This window comes from Peromyscus californicus, unplaced genomic scaffold, assembly GCF_007827085.1.
Source record: "Peromyscus californicus insignis strain IS unplaced genomic scaffold, ASM782708v3 Scaffold_21__1_contigs__length_65335640, whole genome shotgun sequence".
Classification (NCBI taxonomy): domain Eukaryota; kingdom Metazoa; phylum Chordata; class Mammalia; order Rodentia; family Cricetidae; genus Peromyscus; species Peromyscus californicus.
The window spans coordinates 14,449,985-14,470,922 of record NW_026294514.1 but is presented as its reverse complement, the minus strand read 5'-3'; the positions used below and the strand labels follow the sequence as shown (position 1 = coordinate 14,470,922).

At 41.4% G+C, this 20,938-nt stretch overlaps 1 protein-coding gene across 1 annotated transcript; it reads right to left on the bottom strand.

Annotated features, from left to right (window-relative positions):
- Nucleotides 1–5,810: 5,810 nt before the first annotated feature.
- Cd28 (CD28 molecule) lies at nt 5,811–20,504 on the bottom strand. The gene is made up of 4 exons (XM_052750597.1): nt 20,495–20,504; nt 13,035–13,391; nt 10,892–11,007; nt 5,811–6,346 (listed from the first exon to the last, which is right to left on the bottom strand). The coding sequence occupies exons 1-4, from the start codon at nt 20,502–20,504 to the stop codon at nt 6,218–6,220; spliced, it is 612 nt and encodes a 203-aa protein (XP_052606557.1). The 3' UTR covers nt 5,811–6,217.
- Nucleotides 20,505–20,938: the final 434 nt, after the last annotated feature.

Genomic DNA, 20,938 nt, shown 5'->3' with positions numbered 1-20,938 from the left:
GGCTGTGTACTTCCTACATGAAGCCCTGAACTTCATCCCCAACAAAGGAAAAGAGTGCACTTGGGGTTGTTGATGATTGTAAACACACACATTTGTATGGTTAAGGCATGGCAGAGGGGTCTGTCTGGTGATGTCATGAAATCTGTATTGTGTTCCACCTTGAAGAGGAGTTTGAAGGCACTTGAACTTTTCTTTAACAGAAATGGGTTATACCATTTTCAGTAGTACAATAAAGACATCCTTGCTGAGATTTGTGTAGTCGTTGGGTTTTTCACATACATCAATCTGGTACCTTTCCAGTTGCTCTGATTTCCCTGTTGAAACATCTATGAGACTAGCTAATTCCAGTCTTTCTTGAATAGTAGCAGGCATGGGAGCCCATCTTTTCCACGCTTTTTTACATTTGCTAAGTTTAATGAGTCTCATTGCAACAAAAAGAAAGAGTATGTTTAAAGAGGAATTAATTACACACTTTTTTTACTCCATGTCATCTTCAAAGTAAAACATGAAGCCAAATAGAAACAACTACATAATTATCGGATATCAGACAAGCTCTTCTTCTGTCTGTGGTTCAAGGGCCTACTCCTCACACATGATTCTCTTCCTCCCCACACCGCCCCCCTCTGGTGACATGTGTGTTACACACTGGTTTGGTATAAATTTTCAGCTTGTTGCAAGGCTTTCAAGCACTCAGTTATGTCATGAACGGGACAGGTGGATATATTAACATTTTCTGACTTCTCTGTTGTTGGAGATCTTTTTGGATCAGAGCCAAACAAAGCATTTGTAGACTGTATTGGGATAAAATCACTCCATAGAAAAGAGTAGCAATTCAGCTGCAGGGCAAATTTTAACTACAAAAGCCATATTTTCAGAAATCATAAGCTAAAGATAGGTCCGAAGCACTGACAAAATGCTTTCCCCTAGGCGGGCGGTGGTGGCGCACACCTTTAATCCCAGCACTCAGGAAGTAGAGGCAGGCGGATCTCTGTGAGTTCGAGGCCAGCCTCGGCTACAGAGTGAGTTCCAGGAAAGGCGCAAAGCTACACAGAGAAACCCTGTCTCGAAAAACCAAAAAAAAGCTTCCCCTAGAAAGCCTGGGTTTTAAATGAAAAATCTCAGTGCCAGGCATGGGCTACATCCCTACAAATTATTAGTCAGGGAGACTACAGAGGCCTGTAAAGCGACACAGGCTACTGTCATTGTTCTGGGTTGCCCACCTTAACCACGTGGTAAAGCCCTGTTGCTGAAGATACAGCATGCTTTGATTACAGAACAGAGAAATCAAGCTAGAACTGAACTGAGAACTGCTTTCCAGCTGGCTAACTTTCATAGTGCTGAGCGGTGCTTTTCAAGGCCACTGGGGGTGGGGGTGGGGAGGGGATACAAATGGTCTTACCTAGAACTGGACCCTGAAGGCCACAATGTCAACCTGCCAGAGGGGATGTGCCCACAGATGCTAGAGTGACACAAAGGTTATGGGAGCAACCAGCTACTTTCTGATTAGATTTGAGCCCTACTCTGTAGGGCTGATTGATGCCTGATACTATAAACCTGGTCCGTATGGCTCATAGGTCATAATAGGGAAACGAGTACTGCTGTTTTTCTGAATGGACACGTCAGACTGCCTTCTAAGTACTTCCATTTTTACCCCTAGATTAGGGCTGCTCTCAGCCTTGGCCAAACAATGCAGGGATTCCTGACTGGTCATATTGGTGAGAATAAGTGACTGTTGGGTCCTCGAACCCAAATCGGGGACATTCCTATCAACCTTTCCCCCAAAGCTGAGGGGGCATCATAGAAGAGGGAACTAAAAGAATGTAAGAGCCAGAGAGTGTAGAGGAGCGCTGTGAAATGCTGTGTTCTAGACGTGGCATTGAACTCGTGAACCCACAGCGGGGCTATGGTTACCCGCACAAGACCCGCACAAGGTCAAGCCAGCAAGATTGGCAAGCATTCCAGCAAGTGGCAACTAACTGGATTCAGTGAGCCACCAAAAAGAAAAGGAAGAAAAGGGGAAGGCATGAAACAGAGAGGGGGATGCCCTGGGGACTGCCCAGGGGGACGTGGTGGTGAGGAGCTGGGTATGGGTGTTATCAAGACACATCATATACATACATAAAATTGTCAACAAATAAATTTATTTACTTATTTTCTGTGTTTGGATGTTTTGCCCAAATGTATGTCCGTGCCTCCACGAGAGTTCCTGGTGTCCGTGGAGGCCGGAAGAGAGTATGAGATTTAGGTGCTGGGAATCAAACTCGGGGCCTCTGGAAGAGCGCCCCATGCTCTTAACCACTGAGCCATCTCTCCAGCCCCATTAGCAAATAAATAAAAAGTATCCAAAATAAAAACAAAATAAAATAAAACATCAACAATCTATTAAGAGAGAATTTGGGAACTTTCAATAGAAAATCAACTTACTCCTAAGAGGTTTATTTAGAATAACTTTTTTAGAACACTTCTACTGTATTTATTTTTCAGGTTGCACAAAAATTTCTTAACTGTAAATGAACTTATATAAATTAGCTGTTCTTCCACCAGATTTCTGTGTGTATGCTTTACCTCTTGTGTCTATGATAAGAAGCAGAAAACAAAGAAGTAGGAAAAAAGAAGGAAGTGATTCTTTCCTTCTCAGAGTGTGATTAGATCAGTTAGACTCACCATTCATTCAGAAGCCCATGTGAAATCTGTTTAGTCAGCCAATAAATACTTAGTGCATGCTAAGCATTATTCTAGGCAGTGGGGATACAGCAAAACAAAAACAAAGCAAATGGAGTTCTTTCCCTCCGGAGAGCCAGTTTATATTAGAAAGACAAACAATAAACCAATAAATAAGGAAAACATCTAGTATAAGAGACGGTAACGTGTTGGAGCGAAAAATAAACGAGGCAGGAAGGCAGGTTGTAGGGATAATTAACTACGGTTGAAAGTAACCTTTGAGCCAATGTGTCAAGGAAGTAAGAGCAAACCAAATAGATGTCTAGGGAAGAACATTCTAGACAGAGTAAATAGTATGTGTAAAGTTCCTGATGTGGGAACAAGCTTCTGATATTTGCATAAACATATCAGTGCAAGAGAGATTTAAGCTTCAGCTGGCCTTGTAGAGAGCACAAACTCACTCACCTAAGTCCTGGAAGAATCCACACCATTGTGTTCGACCTGGGTTCGTGGTGGCTAAAGGGAAGGGACTATGGTGGTTTCAGGTCCATCTTATGTAGTTGAGTTTAACATTTCCAGGTGAGAATACAAGTCCACTGTATTCCCATAGGGCAGTACAGAGGCAGGGGGGCAGGGGTGAGGGATCAGACATCCGCTTGACCATCAGTATGCCCATCAAAACAGCCATGCAGATTAGTGGCTCAGTTAGTCAACCAAATGATCGAAGAACTAAATGACTGAAGGCTCAGCCCAGTTCTAGCTGTCCCATGGCAGACTTACCAGACAGAGCACATGGGTAAAGCCAGCTTGACATCTCAAAGAGGCAAAACGTTGGCCTGTTGATAAACTAATACTGAAGCCAAGGAAAGTTGTATTTCTTTCCAAGAGAAACCAATGTTTGAAAATCTGGACAGAGACAAAGTCAAGGGAGGCGGGAAGACACACACACACACACACACACACACACACACACGAGAGAGAGAGAGAGAGAGAGAGAGAGAGAGAGAGAGAGAGAGAGAGAAAGATTTATGATACACTCTTTCAAATAGCAAACTATCTCCAGATTCACTGTACACCCATCCTGGGGACAATGTTAAAGCACAAGTTTAAAAACAGGCACATGTTAGTGTGGTAATTTTATCAATGGATGCAGAAACAAGGTACACTGATCCTCTTTAAATTGGCACGCTCAGTCCCAAATAGGTGAGCTCACAATTAAAAATTACAGGCACACCTTTAATTCCAAGACTCTTGCAATAATAGCAGCAAATGACACAGTCTTCTTCCTGCACACTTCATCCCCAAACGGCAAAAGCATCGTTACTCTCACCCAGTGTTTTCAAACCCTTGGTTGGTTCACACCAATAGTGAAACACCTCTGACTCCTGTGCTTTGGCTCTGCTCGGAGTAGTTATGAAACATCTCAGGTGTGATTCATCTCCACTAACCCTCCTTTTCCAGTTAGAAAACAAAGTTATTGATTACCAAAGATCAAATCTTTCCATTTAAAAAAAAAAAAAGTGTTTGTTATTTGCTATTGCCCTTCCGAAAAACTCTCCAGTGACGTCATTTTCAAACACGATTGCATAACTTGAATCAAGAACTCTACATGTCAAAAGGCTGGCTGCAATCACAAGGGCCAGGGTCAAGCCAGCAGGCTTTCAGCACACAAGTCGGGCTGATCTTGGCCTTCACTAGTTTAATCAAAGGCACAGAGTAGAAGCCAATTAAAAAAAATCTATCAGAGCACAACATTGTCTGTCTATAATTAAAAGATTCCTATCCCTTCCTCTTCTTCATATTAAAAAAATGTTTAAAGATCTCTTTATATATAAAAACAACAGTAGGGGAAATGCCTTACGTTGGATTGCAAGATAAACTATTCCAATTAGCTAGAAAATTAGGGAAGCGAAAAGATCCTCATGGGTTTGGGCTTTAATGTCCATTACAAGCTGGGCATGACTGTGTACTACTGTAACCCCAGCACTTAGGAGGCAGAGGCAGGAGGATGGCAGCAGGTTCCATAATGTTCATTTTCCAGTTGAGTAGGTCTTAGATGAACAGTGCCTTGCCTGAGGCCATTCAACTAGTGATGAGATTTTCACCAGGTCTACCTGCCTCTGAAACCTCGGAATAATTCAAAGCACTGAACAAATGGTTAAGATGGCTGTAGACTCATTCCTTAAGGTCCCCAGATATATTCCAGTTGACCCCAACTGGAAGCAAAGAAAAAAAAAAAAAGTCCATGTTCATTCCAGTATCGGGCCTTTGCAGGTTCTCTTGAGAACTATGATGTTGTCCCTAAAGACACACTCCAAAATAATTTCTCATGTCAGTGAATCCACAGGGTACCAAGCAGCTGAGCTCACAAAATCCTGGAGTTCTGAGCCCTAGAGCATCTACAGTCCCTCTAAGCTTTTGAGTCTAAAGGAACTTATGCTGGGCTCCCTAAGATACTGCCTGGAAAATAATCACCTCTTTAGTGCATGGCGAGAGTTGCCTCATCTCCTTCCTCAGAGGAAGCTCCTTGGAACTCATCCTTGCCACCTACTAAATGCTAACACCCCCTTTTCACAGTATCACGACTAGCACTATATAGATGCAATTTCAGTATTCCACTTCAGACACCCACAAAGACAACAGGAAACCAACCGTGGAAAGTTGGAACTTAAATGGTTTGCCTGTAACAAGCTACTAAACAGATGACCCTTCATAGCCTTCAGATATTTTTTTTCTTAATATATAAAGTGACCTTATTTCCTCTCACATTCCTCCTGGTGTGGGAGGGATATTTAGTTCTGAGATCATGTTGTGACTATTAATAATACTGAATTCCCATGACAGGGAATAAGGGAAGTGAGCCCTGGGGTGCTTTGAGGGCATTCCACGGATGAAAGTGATTAAAAATGGTCAGAATTCATTAAAAATATGTCCACAGCTTTCTAAACTAACAGGAAAACACTAAACAGGAACTAAGAGGCTCCTTTCATGAGTGGGAAACAGTGTTTTAATTATTTTCAAATACTTAAGTACTATACTCTGTTACTCTTACCTATTCCCACCCTAAATGCCAACTTAGGCAAAAAAAAAAAAAAAAAAAAAAAAAAAAAAAAAAAAAAAAAAAGGCTGTTGTAGCCTTTCTACTCCACCTAAAACATCTTTAGTTGTCACACTTCAGGTGACTGAAATGTGCCGGTACGTGAGAAGGAACCGGGCTCGATACAGCCTGGAAATTGTCTTCCACGGCCGAATGAATCCTCTCACTTTTTGTTTTCTCTACTCTAACTTCTCAACCAAGTCAATAAATATACTAAGCTTAAGTTTGGGTCAAGGCAAGAAGAATTTAACCTGCCATGGAAGTTTCTCTAAATTCATTCCAGAGTCTCAAGATGATCGTGATGTTAGATCTAGACACTCCGGAAAAAAATTGGCAAAGGTGGTCCAGAAGAGGTCCAAAGTGGCCGGCTGAAGATGAGGCTATCCTTTCCTATCCAGAGCAGTGGTGTTGAGCAGGTAGAGCGGCACCAGCCGGCTGGCTTCTGGATAGGGGTCCCTGTCAGGGGCGGTAGGCTGCGAAGTCTCTGGCTGGGGCGTAGGGCTGGTAATGCTTGCGCGTCGGCCCGAGTCTCCGGGGTGTCATGTTCATGTAGTCACTCTGAAGGAGTCTGTTCCTTCTGCTATTTGTCTGCAAGCGGGGAAAAAAAAAAAGTCAATGTCAAAGGACTTGGAGGAGATATTATGGGAGGGGTCCTAAGATGTTGGGGCTAGTTATTCAGAACATCAGCTGCCAAATGACCCTGAGAATCAGTATTGCGTAAGCACCTTGGACTGTGATAATGACTAAGCAAAGCCTGGCTACTAGTCTACAAAAAACCTAAAGGAAGCTGTATTGTAGAAATGGGTCCATTACTCCCAACGTTGTCCTCGAATCCAAAGCCCAAGAGCATACTTAACATATTCATCACTGATACTTAAACACATCTGAAAGCCCTTCCTGTTTGGATAGGTTAAGCATTCCCACTTTAATCATTCATTAAGTAAGCTGTCTTTCCATAATTAACCAAAAAAAAAGAACCTTTCAGTTCTTTCAGGATCTGAAATAATAATTATAAATGTATGTCAGTAGAGGCCAAATGAATGAGGGTTTCTAGTTCCAGTTCTGAACACTACATTCCTATTCCCTGGGTGTATTTATTTCTGCAGAGGCAAGAATGGCACCCGCCACTGTTTCCCAGGAGCAGAGAGTGAGGGGTGACATTGAACCTGGAGCTTGAGTTAACACTCACTTTGAATCCTGACCAAGGTTCTGGGTGGGAATTAGGAGCATCCTTGTCAGATCAATGTGATGGTAAAGTTTTCATTTTGACAAAAGACTTGCAAAGTTGTCAAACGCAGAAAGCCACATGGATTGTCTATTATGGAATCCTATCATGGATTCTCTACTATGAAAAACCAATGCCTATTTCTAAGCACCGAGGCCCGATGCCCTGGGTATGAGTAACGAGCTTTCCCGAACAGATAAATGAGAGAATGACCATAGCCTTGGCCTCGTTTCTACGTCCCCCTGCCAGAGGCCTCAGGTAAGCAAAGAATGCTGCTGATGCTACCCAGGTAAGCATTTTCAGCACTGACGCTAACTTTTAGGGTTCCCCTGCCAGCCCCCAAATGTTAACCCTTGCTTGTGGATACTCCATTGGAACTACAGCTTAAAGAAAGGCCCCAGTAAGAAAGGTGTCATGACCCTGACGTTCCCCAAGTTACACACAAAGATCAAGAAAATCTGTTACAGTCAGTCCCCATGCCTAACCCAGCACCATGATCCGAAAGCGGGCTTAGCTTGCATCAATCACCCTGACTCTAAACTAATGAGATAGAAATGGCTGGGAAGCCAATCCAGAACCCACAGCGCTCACGTGCACCCACAATATGTATGTATGCATCCACAGTACCCACCTCCTGTGTCTGTGTATCTTTGTCACTCATGACTTCAGGGCCACTCTGCCTTTACCCTTCTTCCACCTCAGCCTTACTCACTTGTTTTCTAGACAAGGCAGCAGCATCCAGGGCATATACGGAAACAGTGTACTTAAATGGTCAAGAATGTAGTAGATTTCAAGGCCGATGTTACCTGAACACACATTATCCACACACTGTGGTACACACTGGCAGAAATAAACAAAACCTTCCTCTAAGCTCAGAAAGGGAAAGCAGTTTAACAACTCATCTGAGCGAATAAAGAATTGAGGGTGACAGGTGGCAGCCTGTGGCAGCCTGTGGCAGCCTGAAAAGCATCTTCTTTACTTAAATGCCAACAGCAGGTCAAGCACAGAGACAGAATCTACGGCTGCTCCTAAACTCACACAGCCTAGTAGCACGTGACAGGTTCTCAGGAAGCTCTGGAAAACAGTTAACTTCTGCCAAGGCATACGGCTGACCAGCCAAAACTAAGATCCCAGAAAGTGGTGGAGCCCTGGGGGATCCCTAGATGCCAAGCTCACTCAGGTGTCTATTGATCAAATGACAGAGAGAGGAAAAGATGAGCCCAAGGCAAAACTGTTCTGTGAAATGTAAGTTATGTTTATGTGCCCCAATTGGTCAGAGAGTACGAAGACCTGGGTTTGAGGTCCAAGTAAGTGATGTTCTTATTAGAAGACCCGGTTTGACTCCCAAAAGCCACAGATGACATGACATGACATCAAGCACTAAGACCGTCCAAGTCACAGTGACCTTGTGAGATAAGCCAGAAACAGCTCCCTCAGGGCAGAGATGACTCTTACCAGGAATTATGGGGTTTCCAACAAAAAGCTCACAGCATCTATGATGCCTGTTTTGGAAGGTGAATTCTTTTAACTCATTGAAAGTGAGAAGCTGCTTGTGTCATTTTGGGGTAACTCCAGTCACTCAGCAAATTAATGTCTCATTTTAGAAGCTGGCTTCCTGACACATATTTACCATACGTTTTAAAGTGGTTCCTGTGGGACCACTGAAAGATAAAGCAGTTTCCAAAACTACTTCCCACGATGCTAGTAAATTCCTGTTGACCTGGGTCAACATGTGACCAGGGAGCCGCCTTTCTGGAAGAGGACCCGGCCACCGCACCTGGCCTTTAGATTAGGAAATTGAAGTTCTCAGAGATTTGGAAATCCACACAGCAAGCAAGAAAGCCAGTCACTGCGAATTAGAAAAACCAAGCCAAACCTAAGGTTTCAAAAATCATTGGCAACCACTGTCATGAGCTACAAGACAGCAAAAATGTATACTCTGAAGTCCAGAAGGAAGAAAGTTCTCAACTAACACCAGAGGCAGAACTTTGGCAATATGTTCCTATACCAAGCTTCCTGTCACCATAATTGGATAACTTGGATATCATAATTGGATAACTTGTAGAAGCTAGGCAGATTTCCAAGATGATAGAAAGAATTCCCAGGAACAGGCAAACACTATGTTCCCTACTTTATAGAAGTTATAGATTAGTCAAAAGGTAGCCTGACAAATGTCCACCTGTCCTCTATGGTCTTGTGAACTACAGGAACATGTGGGGAATAGTAGAGAGGCAACTTTGGATAAGAAAATAAACAATTTAAATCTGAGAATGGATGACAGAACTTCATGACTTAAAACTAGGGTTGTCCTGTCCCCATACCAACACTATAGTAAAAGTAAGATGGCAGCACATGGCCTGGCTTCCAGAAGTCCCTGACTGTACATTGCCTAGTTAAATATATGGATTATACCTTGAAATGGGTATCATATTTCAAGCGGGCTTAGTTAGGTCTTTATTTGGTTTCTATGGGGATTACCTATTTAGTAACCCAATAAGCATTCATTAAATCCTAAGTGTACTTAATAGCAGATGGGTGAAAATATTAAGAGAAATAGTCTTTCCCCCTTTCACGCAGCATACATTTCTCATTGAATATTCACCCAACTTCTGGAAAAAATTCAGAGGCACGTGAAATCAATATATGTGCTGTTCTGTTCCTTGTGTACAAAGAAGTTTCTAAGAAAAGGACCCTTGCTAAGGTGGTCCCTTCTTAACAGTTAATGTATCCATCAAAATGTGTTCAAAAGAGGGTGGGAAGGATGACTCAGAGGTTAAGAGTGCTGGCCTCTCTTCCAGAGGACCCAGGTTCAATTCCCAGCACCCACATGGTGACTCACAAATACCTGTAACTCCAATTTCAGGAAATCTGATGCCCTCTTTTGGCTTCCGTGGGCACCCGACACACAAATGGTGCATAGACATGCAGGCAGGCAAAACACTCAAACACATAAAATAAAATGTTAAACATTTTGGATGTGTTCAAAAGTCAGACATGGCGGCACAAACCTATAATGCCAGCCCTCGGGAGACTGAGACAGGAGGATCGCCGTGAGTCAGGACCAGTCTAGGTTGCATAGTAAGTTCCAGGAAAATCTGGGCCACGTAGTGAGACATTGTCTCAGAAAAATCAAACAAACAAACCAACAAAAAAATTCAAACTTGGATCAAAAATTCAACATTGAGAAAGGTAAAATTATATATATATGTGTATATATATATATATATACCTATATATATAAAATATTATATATACCTATATATAATATTTATATTATATATACATACACACACACACACACACACACACACACACACACACACACATATATATATATATAAAACAAGCTTATTGCACGAACGTCTAGGGGCTGGCGAGATCTCTTCAGTGGGGAGAGCTCTGGACAGTCTCTCTCCCTTTATGCTTTCATAATGACAGCACCACACTTGGCCTCACACAATGCAACTGCTTCAGAAGAGACAGAAAATAGGACTCACATAAACAGACCTGTTTTCTTCTGGTTTGAATACACAATTTCAGCCGCCTACTTTCTTCTGGCTTTTGGCCCTGAGCCAAAGCTATTCATTGGCTTCAGTTGCCTGGCTTCCTGATGGGGCTCAGATTTTCATGCTTTATGTATGCATTCATATGCTTTATATGCAATTATTATGTTGCAAAAAATAAGGATAAGAAAGTTAACTACCTCTAATCTCCCCATTTAGTTTCCAGTCCTTCCTGGCCACTTAATGCCTTCTAGAAAACAGAACTCACGTCAGATCGCTACTTCACACAAGGCTGAACAGTCTCATAAACATCACATTGCAGCAGAAAAGATGCAGGCCGGATTCTTAATATAGTCAGAGTGCGTGTGCAGAGAAGTTACATAAAAGCAATGTTGCTCCTCTTACCCAGACGTTATAAAGAACCACTGTCACCAGCAAGCCATAAAATAACAGGACCCCAGCAACCACGATCGGTGCCCAAAACAGCTTAGGAGTTGCCTGATCATGACAAAGATGTTTCTCTGAAAAACATAACAGAGTGGGTTATGGATACAGCAACAGCAGTTGAGTACATGTCTGTCCTGAACATCAGAGAAGAAGTCGAAAGTACTAAAATATGCAAAATATTACCAGCTTAGATGATCTCTAGTCTTGCTCTTTGGGACTTACTCAAGGCCACCACTGATCACAGCCTTGTCAGGAGGATACAAGGCTGAGGTGGCAAGCCATTGCCTTAGAGTGGCACACTGCTGGCATTGTGGTCACTGAATCTTGTTGAACTTTGTATAATTCAAAATGGTGACTTTCAATGACTATAACCTGACCCCACCCCCTTACCCCCATCAGAAGCTAACTTATCTGTACACTAAACTCTATCTTTGAAACAAGAAAGATGATAAATGTTTTCAAACCTTAACATGGCAGTCAGAAAACTAGCCTGGAAAAATTAAAGAGATAAATATCTAGCTCCAACTCCAACAGTTTATCTGATGCTGAATGAGTCACATTATATCTTTAGTATCAGAAAGGGGATGGAAAAAAACATGCAGTTCTATTGAAACTCATAGAAAATTATAACTAGGAAGAATACTTCACAGTTCATTGAAATGTATAGACTTTGGGTCTGATTATTTTCAATGCATGACATTTTTTATTTATAAGTTCTTTATAATTAAGTTGTAATAAAATACATAAATAAAAAAAATACCAACAACTCTGTAGTCCATGAAGTTTTAATCCTGGCTACTCATTAGAATTATATGACAAGATTTGAAAACATTATCTAGTTCCCCTTTCTCAAGCCATATTGATTAAGTCAGAGGCTCAAAGTTGAGTGCAAGCATTTTTCTGTTTACCTACTTAGGTTCATAATATACAAACAGGGTTGAAAGCTGCTGAGTACAGAATCACTGTGTATTTTCCAGTTCTCCTGAATGTATGTATGTGTATGCACACATACAAATTACTTGCCTAAGTAATATATCATTTATATGGAAGAAATGTTTTGTTCTTGGCTTCCAAAATAGGATATCTTTTTTACCCTTTGACTTAATCCAATCAAAATATTTTGCCTGAGCATTATTGATATTAGAAATCTGAGTTCTCACATTAATTGCCTCTGTCTTTGCCAGAACACAAAAGCTACTCTGCCATATTAAGATAATTCTTTCCTTGTTTAGTATTTGATTTTTCTCAAGGACAGCTTTGTTCTGACATAAAAGAAAATGTATTTATTGCAATTGTGCTAGAATTGAATATAAAATGGAGCATACTTTTTCTTATTTATCACTCTGTGGGAAAGAAAAGCTATAATATAGGCACATACACAAAAATCTACCTGGCCTCTCTTAGTTTTATATGTTAATGCCAATAACTGTATCCTGAGTTTGAGAATCCCATTATTTTTCTTCATAATGTTTAGACAGAACATAATCTCAACATAAACATAAACACTTATTGCTACTGATTCATGAATACTGCTTAATCATATTGAGTTTGGGACTATTAACTTACTCAAGATCACAAATTTCATGTCCCCTAAATTTCTAGTTCAGCATCCTTTCTATGTTTTGGAAAATGGGGAGAAAGTTAATGGAGGAAGACCAGGGACCACAAAAGAAAAAAGAGAGAATTAATTTGATATTCAACCCATTCTTTCTGAGCCCTGATCCATCGGGCTATGCTTCATCTTAGTGGACTCTATGCTCAATTTTATATGTGATCTCAGCCAAAAGGCATTAAAAACAAACAATAGACTTGTATTTTAATGGCAAACTTTTTCCTGACATGACCTACTTGACTCGAGAATAATCTTATAGGCTCTGCTCCCATGGACTGTAACTCCTTCCCTCTCTTCCACATAATGTCAGTGAGGAAAGGTATGGGCATTCAAAATACAAGCTGGAATCATTTCTAAAGGAAAAGGAAAGCAGACTTAAACATGATTTGTCTCTGAGTCTCAGATCACTGGTGAGTGTTCTGGTCTCACCCCTTCCCCCAACTTCGATGTCAGCATTACCAAACACAAGTACAGTCAGTCACATGTTACCTTTCACGTGAATAATAGTCCCATTGCTCTTCTCATTGTCTAGGTAAGGAGGAGGGTACATGACCTCGATTCTGCAGAAGTAAATATCTGTTTGGTTAACATGCAGATTCCGGAGGTAGAACGTCACTGTTTCGTTGTCCAGTTTCCCGTCACAGTGGAACCCCAGGTTTGAGTGAAACTGAAGCTGGTAGGAGAAGTTCCCATGCACAATGCAGACTTCCACATCGCTGTTCACTCCCTTGTAAAGGGACGCGCGGAACTCCTTTGAGAGAAGGCTGTGTGAATACCTGCAGCTGAGGGCGACTTCGTTGTTATCCACCACCAGCATGGGTGACTGCTTCACCAAAATCTTGTTTTCTGAGGGGGAGACAATGTAGTTAGGGGTATCAGAGTAATAGTTCCGTTGTCCTGAGATCAGAAGGAATTAATTAGCCAACTGAACGGATCTCCAACAAAGTTAGTCTCTTGGCAGACAAAGATAGAATGATAGTTCTTCTTGGAGTGATAACGTCAGCAAAAGTTTTAAAGTTTGTTTCAATGTTGGCATCCTTTTTTGAATGGGATAATGGAGTATGTTTCCACCTGGAAGGCAAAAGGTGACCTTCTGCCAGCACTGAGCACCAGAACTATGCACTAGGAATTTTTGGATCAAATTGAGATTCCTAAGATGTTAATCAGGCCTGAGGCTGACTTTCTGATTAAGTGATATGTTTGGAAGCAGCCTGGCACTGGTGCCCAGATGAATTTGTTTTCAGTTGGGTGACAGGTTTCTATAAAGGAATTTAAAAGTTTCAAAACATTTGGGCATTGCTTGTTGACCAACCCAAGAATGGGATAAAGAGGTGAGGAAATCTGTAGCTCCAAGTGTTGGCTTTCATTTCTCTTCCACAGCAAATTTAGAGAACGGCCTCCCAAGAGACTTGCATGTCCGCTCTCTTAAATCGAGAAGAATTCTACCTTTATGCAATAAACAATCCAAAGTCTGGATATTGTCTGTTTAATTTCTCACTTCAAAAGCAAACGAAGTGAAAGTACATTATCAACTCCATTAGGGAGGAGACCACATTGATATCGTTTTTCCAATGCATCCCCATTTCACAAAATATGCTCCCCAGAACACAAAAATATGTCCCTTTTAAAAAAGTGATTATTACAATTTTAAGTGTGTGTGTGTGTGTGTGTGTGTGTGTGTGTGTGTGTGTACATCACAGCACACAAGCAGGAGTCAGAGGGCAGCTTGCAGGAGTTAGCTCTCCCCTTCCACCCGGGATCAGGCTTCCAACAGGTGCTTACCGTGTGTTTAGCTCTATATTCTTTTTCTAAACAAACAAACAAGCAAACAAAGAAAACAATACAAAACAACAACAAACATACAAACAAACAAACAAACAAAAGGGTCTCACTCTGTAACCCGGGCTGACTTGGAACTCACTACATAGACCAGGCTGGCCTAGAACTCACAGCTTCACCTACCTCTGTCTCCTGAGTGCTGGAATGAAAAGTGTGGGCCACCATGCCTATATATTCCTTTGTGAGGGGAGGGGGGATGTCTGAATGATGTCTAGAAGCATGAATGGTTCATCTAGCGTCATTGAAGACATGGTGAATAAAACCAGAACTGAAACCAAATGCCACACCACATAAATAGCTGACCGCTTAAGCAAGAAGAATCAGCGCCGCAGATCAAAGACCCTACAACCGTTTTCTGAAACATAACCTCAATTTTTTAGAATTAAACGAATTTCTGTTTGTCTGTGGAAGAAATTTAATATAAATAAAAACAATTTTTGCTGGGGGACATGCTAATAATTACCTAGTTACGATTTTTTTTTTTTTTGGTTGTGAGCCTAGCCTTAACAGCTGAGCAATCTCTTCAGCCCCGTTTATAATTTTTAAAAAGTTATTTGTACCCAAAAGCCAGTTAGAATCAGAAGTTGTTAAAAATAAAATTTGTCATTTAACCTGGGATTGAATTCATGTACATAGGTGGGGGGGTTGTTTGTTTGTTTGTTTGCTGTTTTGGATAGAAAGTAACTACACAGAATTAAGCCTCTAATTACTTTTGTCTTCTATATAATTCTCAGTATTTCTATACATCAAGAACCTTAAAAGAAAACCTGTATCCATGCCTCTTACTCCCAGAAATTCTGATATATTTGGCATAAGTTAAGATGGGGTTAGTGTTGATATCGGGGTTTGGAATAACCTTACTAAAGTGTAATTCACACACTATAAAGTTCTCCTTTTAAAGAGTAATACTCTGGAAGTTGTGAGTATCCCACAACTATCTGTTTGTAAAATATTTTCATTACATGAAATGGAAACATCATGCCCATTAGCTGTCACTTCCCATCATTCTCTCTCTCTCTCTCTCTCTCTCTCTCTCTCTCTCTCTCTCTCTCTCTCTCGCTCTCTCGCTCTCTCGCTCTCTCGCTCTCTCGCTCTCTCGCTCTCGCTCTCGCTCTCGCTCTCGCTCTCGCTCTCCAGCCTCTGGTGACCACTCATTTACTTCTTGTCTCTATTTGCCCGTTCAGGACATTTCATATGCATGGAAACAGTATGTGTGTCATTTTGTATCTGGCTTCTTTCCCAGGACAATTTTCAAGTTTCATCCACGTTGTTATAAAGTATCAGAACTTTATTCTCTGGGTAGATAATACTCTATTGTGTAGATAAAGGATATTTTGCATTTCCACTCAACACTGACTATTGTGAACAATGCTACTATGAACATCTGTGTGGGAGTTGAGAGGGAGGAGCCAGAAAGGAAAGGAGTGGTGCCAGCATCCAGACTCGAACGTTCATTTAGTGATCCCTGTCTGATTCAGCAGGTGACATCTTCCCAAGACTCATACATCCGGGAGAAAACTGATTTCCTAAACATGGATTCCTTAGGCAGTTCACAGTCTAGTAAGGAAGAAAATGTATAAACAGCCAGCTAATTTTGAGACAGTAGACAGTGACCTGCAGGTTCTGGGAGCAATTGAAGAACCAATTGCAGATTCCCTACACATGAAGACATGGTCTGAGAGGTAAAGGATGATGCCCACATTGATTGACAAATGTTTATCAAGTAAAAAGTTAGCCTGGCTAAGATGTGTCCTCCAGTTGTGGGGGATGAGGTAATTGTGCGCCTGTTGAGAGTAACAGTCAGTTGGTGAAGTGGGGGTAGGGAGAGAAAAGAGGAAAAACAGCAAAGAAAATAGGAATTGAGAATGAGTGTGGCACTCTGGAGGGAATTACAGCTCCTCCATTCTTTCTGGCCAAGGGTTAGGAAAGACAAGATTGGAAAAGCAAGCACTGTTTACCACATCAGAGACCTTGGTCCCTCTCTTGCCAGTGATGGAGACCTAGTGAAGGTTTGTAAGCAGAAAGGTAGACATGCACAACTTTTTCATGTGTAGACCACTTTAACAAAAACGGAAGTGGTGCTTTGGATTGTTCAAGAGCGAAGGCATGGAGAGTAGGCAAGATTCAGCTGTCTTCTGGGTCAGAGGTGAAATGAGAAATGTTTACAGGCTAACACTTACATAACTTGACAGTAATTTAGGTGTGGTTAAAGAGAAAAGGAAGAGTTGAAAATGACTTCCTCAGTCACACAGACCAAGGAACAAGTAGCTATTTTTCTTTTGGCCCACACCTCTTCACTCAGTTCTACCTCATTGCATGGCCAGAGTAGACAGATGCCAAACCAAAGTCAAGTTTGGACGTGCAGGCTATAAAGAAGACAGGTTTGCATGACCCTCGGGGGTCATGACACAGGATGGAAACTTTCAGAAGGAAGAGGCTGCAGTCACTCTCTGAAACGGTTTTTCTTCACAAGGAGTAATATAATAACTAGAAGGCAGCTTTTTCTTCTTTCCGTCATGGGGCCGTTGAGTTCAAGCCTCAGCGTGGTTGGGGTTGTCTGATTTCTTCTGAGCCCATTTGACCTCAGATTACAAATCTAGAATGTTCTCACCAAAAATTCAACGGCCCCTGTGTCAAGACTGTCTGTTACATGTCACTGTTCTGGACACAAGCAGCCACTGAGCAAGAAAAGGGAAAATACTTCATTTTGCGACTACGCCAGAATTTTGTTGAGAGTTTGAAAACAACTATGAAAAGATGGGCAATTTATCTGTCGATGCTTGCATGTTTACTCTTCTGTGTCAATGGATAATTTTTAAATTAGCTGATGCTTTAAGAGAAATACTATATTTGAGGTAATTTCTTGTTTCATGCTGACAAGTGGCTCACAGCTTCCTAGCTTAGAATTCAAGCTGATAAAACCTCTTTTTTTAATGTTAATACCCCTTCTAGGATTTGGTCCCACCTTAATTTATTCCAATGATTCAAAAAAGTCCACATAAGAAGCTGTCTGACAGGACTTCAAAATCTACATCTGCTCTGCAGACACACTAAATTTATGCCTGGGATTAGAGAAAGATTACAGTCATCCTAAATGATATTGGCATACAGACATCCTAAATGTGTGACCATTGTGGTGTCTAGAACATGCGATACTTCCAGCTTCTTTTAATTTCCCTTAAAATGGAGCATGTGTGAGAAGACACACCCCTCACTCCACAGCAGTAGAACACAAAGATACAGATAAACCAAATCAAGTGACAGTGGTCAGCTTGGCTATGTATTGTTTTTGTTGTTGTTGTTTGTTTGTTTGTTTTTTAGTGTCTGGGAATCTGTAGCATTTCAAATAATTTAAGGGAATACTATAAAATTCAAGGATATACCTAGGCTTAGAACAACAGTTCTCAACCTGTGGGTCTCGACCCCTTTGGGGGTCGCATATCAGCTATCCTGCAGATCAGACAGGTATTTACATTATGATTCATAACAGTAGCAGAATTACAGTTATGAAGTAGGAACGAAAATAATTTTATGGTTTGGGGGTCACCACAACCTGAGGAGCTGCATTCAAGGGTGGCAGCATTAGAAAGACTGAGAACCACTGGCTTAGAAGAAACTAGAGATACATTCACCTTTCCTATACTGGCTTCTGTTTGAAGATTTGCTGTTTTCCAAATCATGCTGGGAATGACCTTTCTTTCCCTCCGCAAATACTTGATTCCATTTTCCTTCTTGGGGGTAGTTTACCTAGGTTCCACCTACTAGCAACATTGACAGCCTCCCAACCGCATTTGCCTGAAGCAGTGAAAGACTGCCTTGGCTGGGGTGTCTCTGCTAATCGGTGGGTTGTTTTGATGATGAATTTAGTGCTTTGCTTTTCAAAGCCTCTCCTAGCAGCTCAAGGTGTGGAGACAGGAAGCAGTAACCTCAAAACTCTTTCCCTCACAACTCCCGCTCAACAACGGGACCCGAAGAGCAAGAGCAGAGATGAGAAGGCACTTATCTGCAGCCCATGGGCAAGGCTGTGAGAACCAGATTTCCCAGCGATAGTCTGTGAAACTTGTGGTAGAACCGGCTTCTGGAAGGTTGAACACTGATTGTGTTTCCAAGAGAAGGGGGTGCTTACAAAAGCAACTTCTTTCCCTCTCATCAATTCTAAGTGGGTCAACTACTATATTTAGGAACCAAGCCAACCTCTGCACAGGTGCCGTGGAGAACCATCTCTAAGGTGCAGCTCCTAACATCAAAGAACCTTGGCCTTAAAAGGTTGAGCTCGCGCACACCCCTCCCAGCTAAGCTAAATTTTGTATTTACAAAGTGTATAAAGTGTAAAGTACATTGTGGGGAAGGTATTGGCTTAGAATTCATGAGGCTGCCAAAGGATTTCAAAGAGTCCAAGGTTCGGGACAAGTAAGTGACCTCTGAGACTTGAACTTGAGCCTTCCAACAGATCTTGATCTACTGTTCTTCTCCCTCGGCCACACTACGTCAAAATTCTGACACAACTTTAGTTCTTGGTTTTACATCCTCTCAAGGCTGAACTTGGTGAAGAAGCCGGTACTTGTCAAGTGAGAGCCAGCGAGACTGCCATTGAGTACTGGGTAAACTGAATGGGAAGAGGCCTGGACCAAAGCAAATATCATTTTCTCCATCATTTCAGTGGAGTACTATATGCAAAAATACTTAGCTGGAAAGAACTGAAGATTATCTAAAGCCAATCCCTTGTTTTATAGAAAAGGCTATTGAAAACAAAAGCAATAAATGACTTTTTTTTAACAAGGTCACACAAATAACTGAAAAGCTAATGTGTAATTTATTTGTGTAGGTATAAAGACTGATGTTTTCAATCATGAATAAAGAGGGAAAAAATACAACTTTATTCATTCAACAAGATTGAGTTGATTTTGTGTTCATATTAAAAGGAAGTATATTTCCAACTAGTTCTTCCTTGTCTATGACTTTACTTTCTGGAGTCTTGGTTACCCAAAGTCAACTATAGACCCAAAATATTAAATGGGAAATTTTAGATATAAACAACTTATAAATTTGAATTTGCATCATTCTGGGAAGGGTGGTGAAATCTAATGTCATTATCCCTTTGCTCAGTGGTTCTACAGTACCTGCACTTCCACACCCCCACCAGCTGGAAATGGAATCGCTCCCTACATTATCAGATCAACCACTGAGGCATCTCCCAGCTTTTGTTCAATCAACCATTATTTTACTTCACAATGGCCTCCGGTGTAAGAAGAGTGATTCCGGCAAAACGTCTACACTTATTAAAGAGAGAAAGACATGACACGCTGGGGTGATGAGGGTATACGCTGAGGGAAAGTCACGCTAGTTTGCTGCTGTACCTCCAACTGTAAAAGCTGCAGTCACGGTGCCTGGCGGGCTGGGGGAAGGTGGGAAGATTCATTTACAGTTTGTTTACCTGAGGTTTCCGGTGTCTCCTGAGGGTCTGGAACATGGGAACATGTTCCAAGATAATGAGGGATAACTATTCACAAAGAGTTTGCTCACAATTTGAGAGACTGTCTAAAGGTCATAGTTGAATCTCCGGCGAGACCTACAGACAGTATTATAATACAAAATGTCTCTCACAAATAATTTCCATTTCACAAGTGGTGATTATCCATTGCAGCTCCACTATCTCCGTCTGGCCCCATGTGCAAAAGGGATGTCAGTCAGCTCATAAAGTCACTTTTTAGTTCAACTTTTAATGGCTGAATCCTTAACTAAAAAATTACAATTTTAATCACATCTAATTTTATAACATTCTATCTTTTCTTTTTTACATCATAAGCATCATAGTAAAATAAAATGACCCACCAAGGCTGGTGGGACTCAAGATTGAAGGATACACCTGGAAAGCTAAAGAAGCCATTAGAAAGATATAATGCATACAGTTAGAAACTGATTTTTCTTCTGGGAATTCTGATGGATTCCATTGATTCCCATCACAACGTTTCTGTTACATTTGAAAAAAAATGAAGTCATAGCTTCCTAATTCTGATGCTTTTTTTAAAATTCTAATTGAACAGAATATGATGTGTTAGTAATAACATGTTAGGTAAGGACTGAAAAAGAAAAAAAAAAAGGTTTTCTACCTTCAACCATATCGACCATATTGCACTCTGGTGTTTGTGAGTCAGTTGTGAAGGTGTCTTTGGCTGCTCTGGCAGAGAACGCCTCTGTTCTGGCCACAGAGCCTATTAAGTTACTGTAACTTTCCCCTGGGTTGATTTCCTGTTTGGGACTAGGACGTCCTTCAACTTCTAGCCCCCTGACTGCTTGCTTCGTTCCAGACTCTATCAGGCACACACAGGCTCTCTGAAGAGTCAAGCCAGAGTTTGCTCTGGAACCTGTAAGTCAAGCTGTGGGCTCAACAGGCCCTGGCTCGGTAACTCCAGCTCAAAGCTTAGCTTTATTCCAATGTCCAGAAAGAAAGCACAAATGCCCACCAGACTACAATACCTTTCATCATACTCCTTGGTCTACTAAAATGGTAACACAAAGCTGTTAATGACCTACACCGCTTTGGATGACCCCAG

Coding starts and splice junctions, on each gene's coding strand:
- Cd28 (XM_052750597.1), bottom strand. Junction 11,008..13,034: donor GACTATTATTCACGTGAAAG/GTAACATGTGAC, acceptor TATGTTTTTCAG/AGAAACATCTTTGTCATGAT. Junction 6,347..10,891: donor TGGTTCTTTATAACGTCTGG/GTAAGAGGAGCA, acceptor CCCCGCTTGCAG/ACAAATAGCAGAAGGAACAG.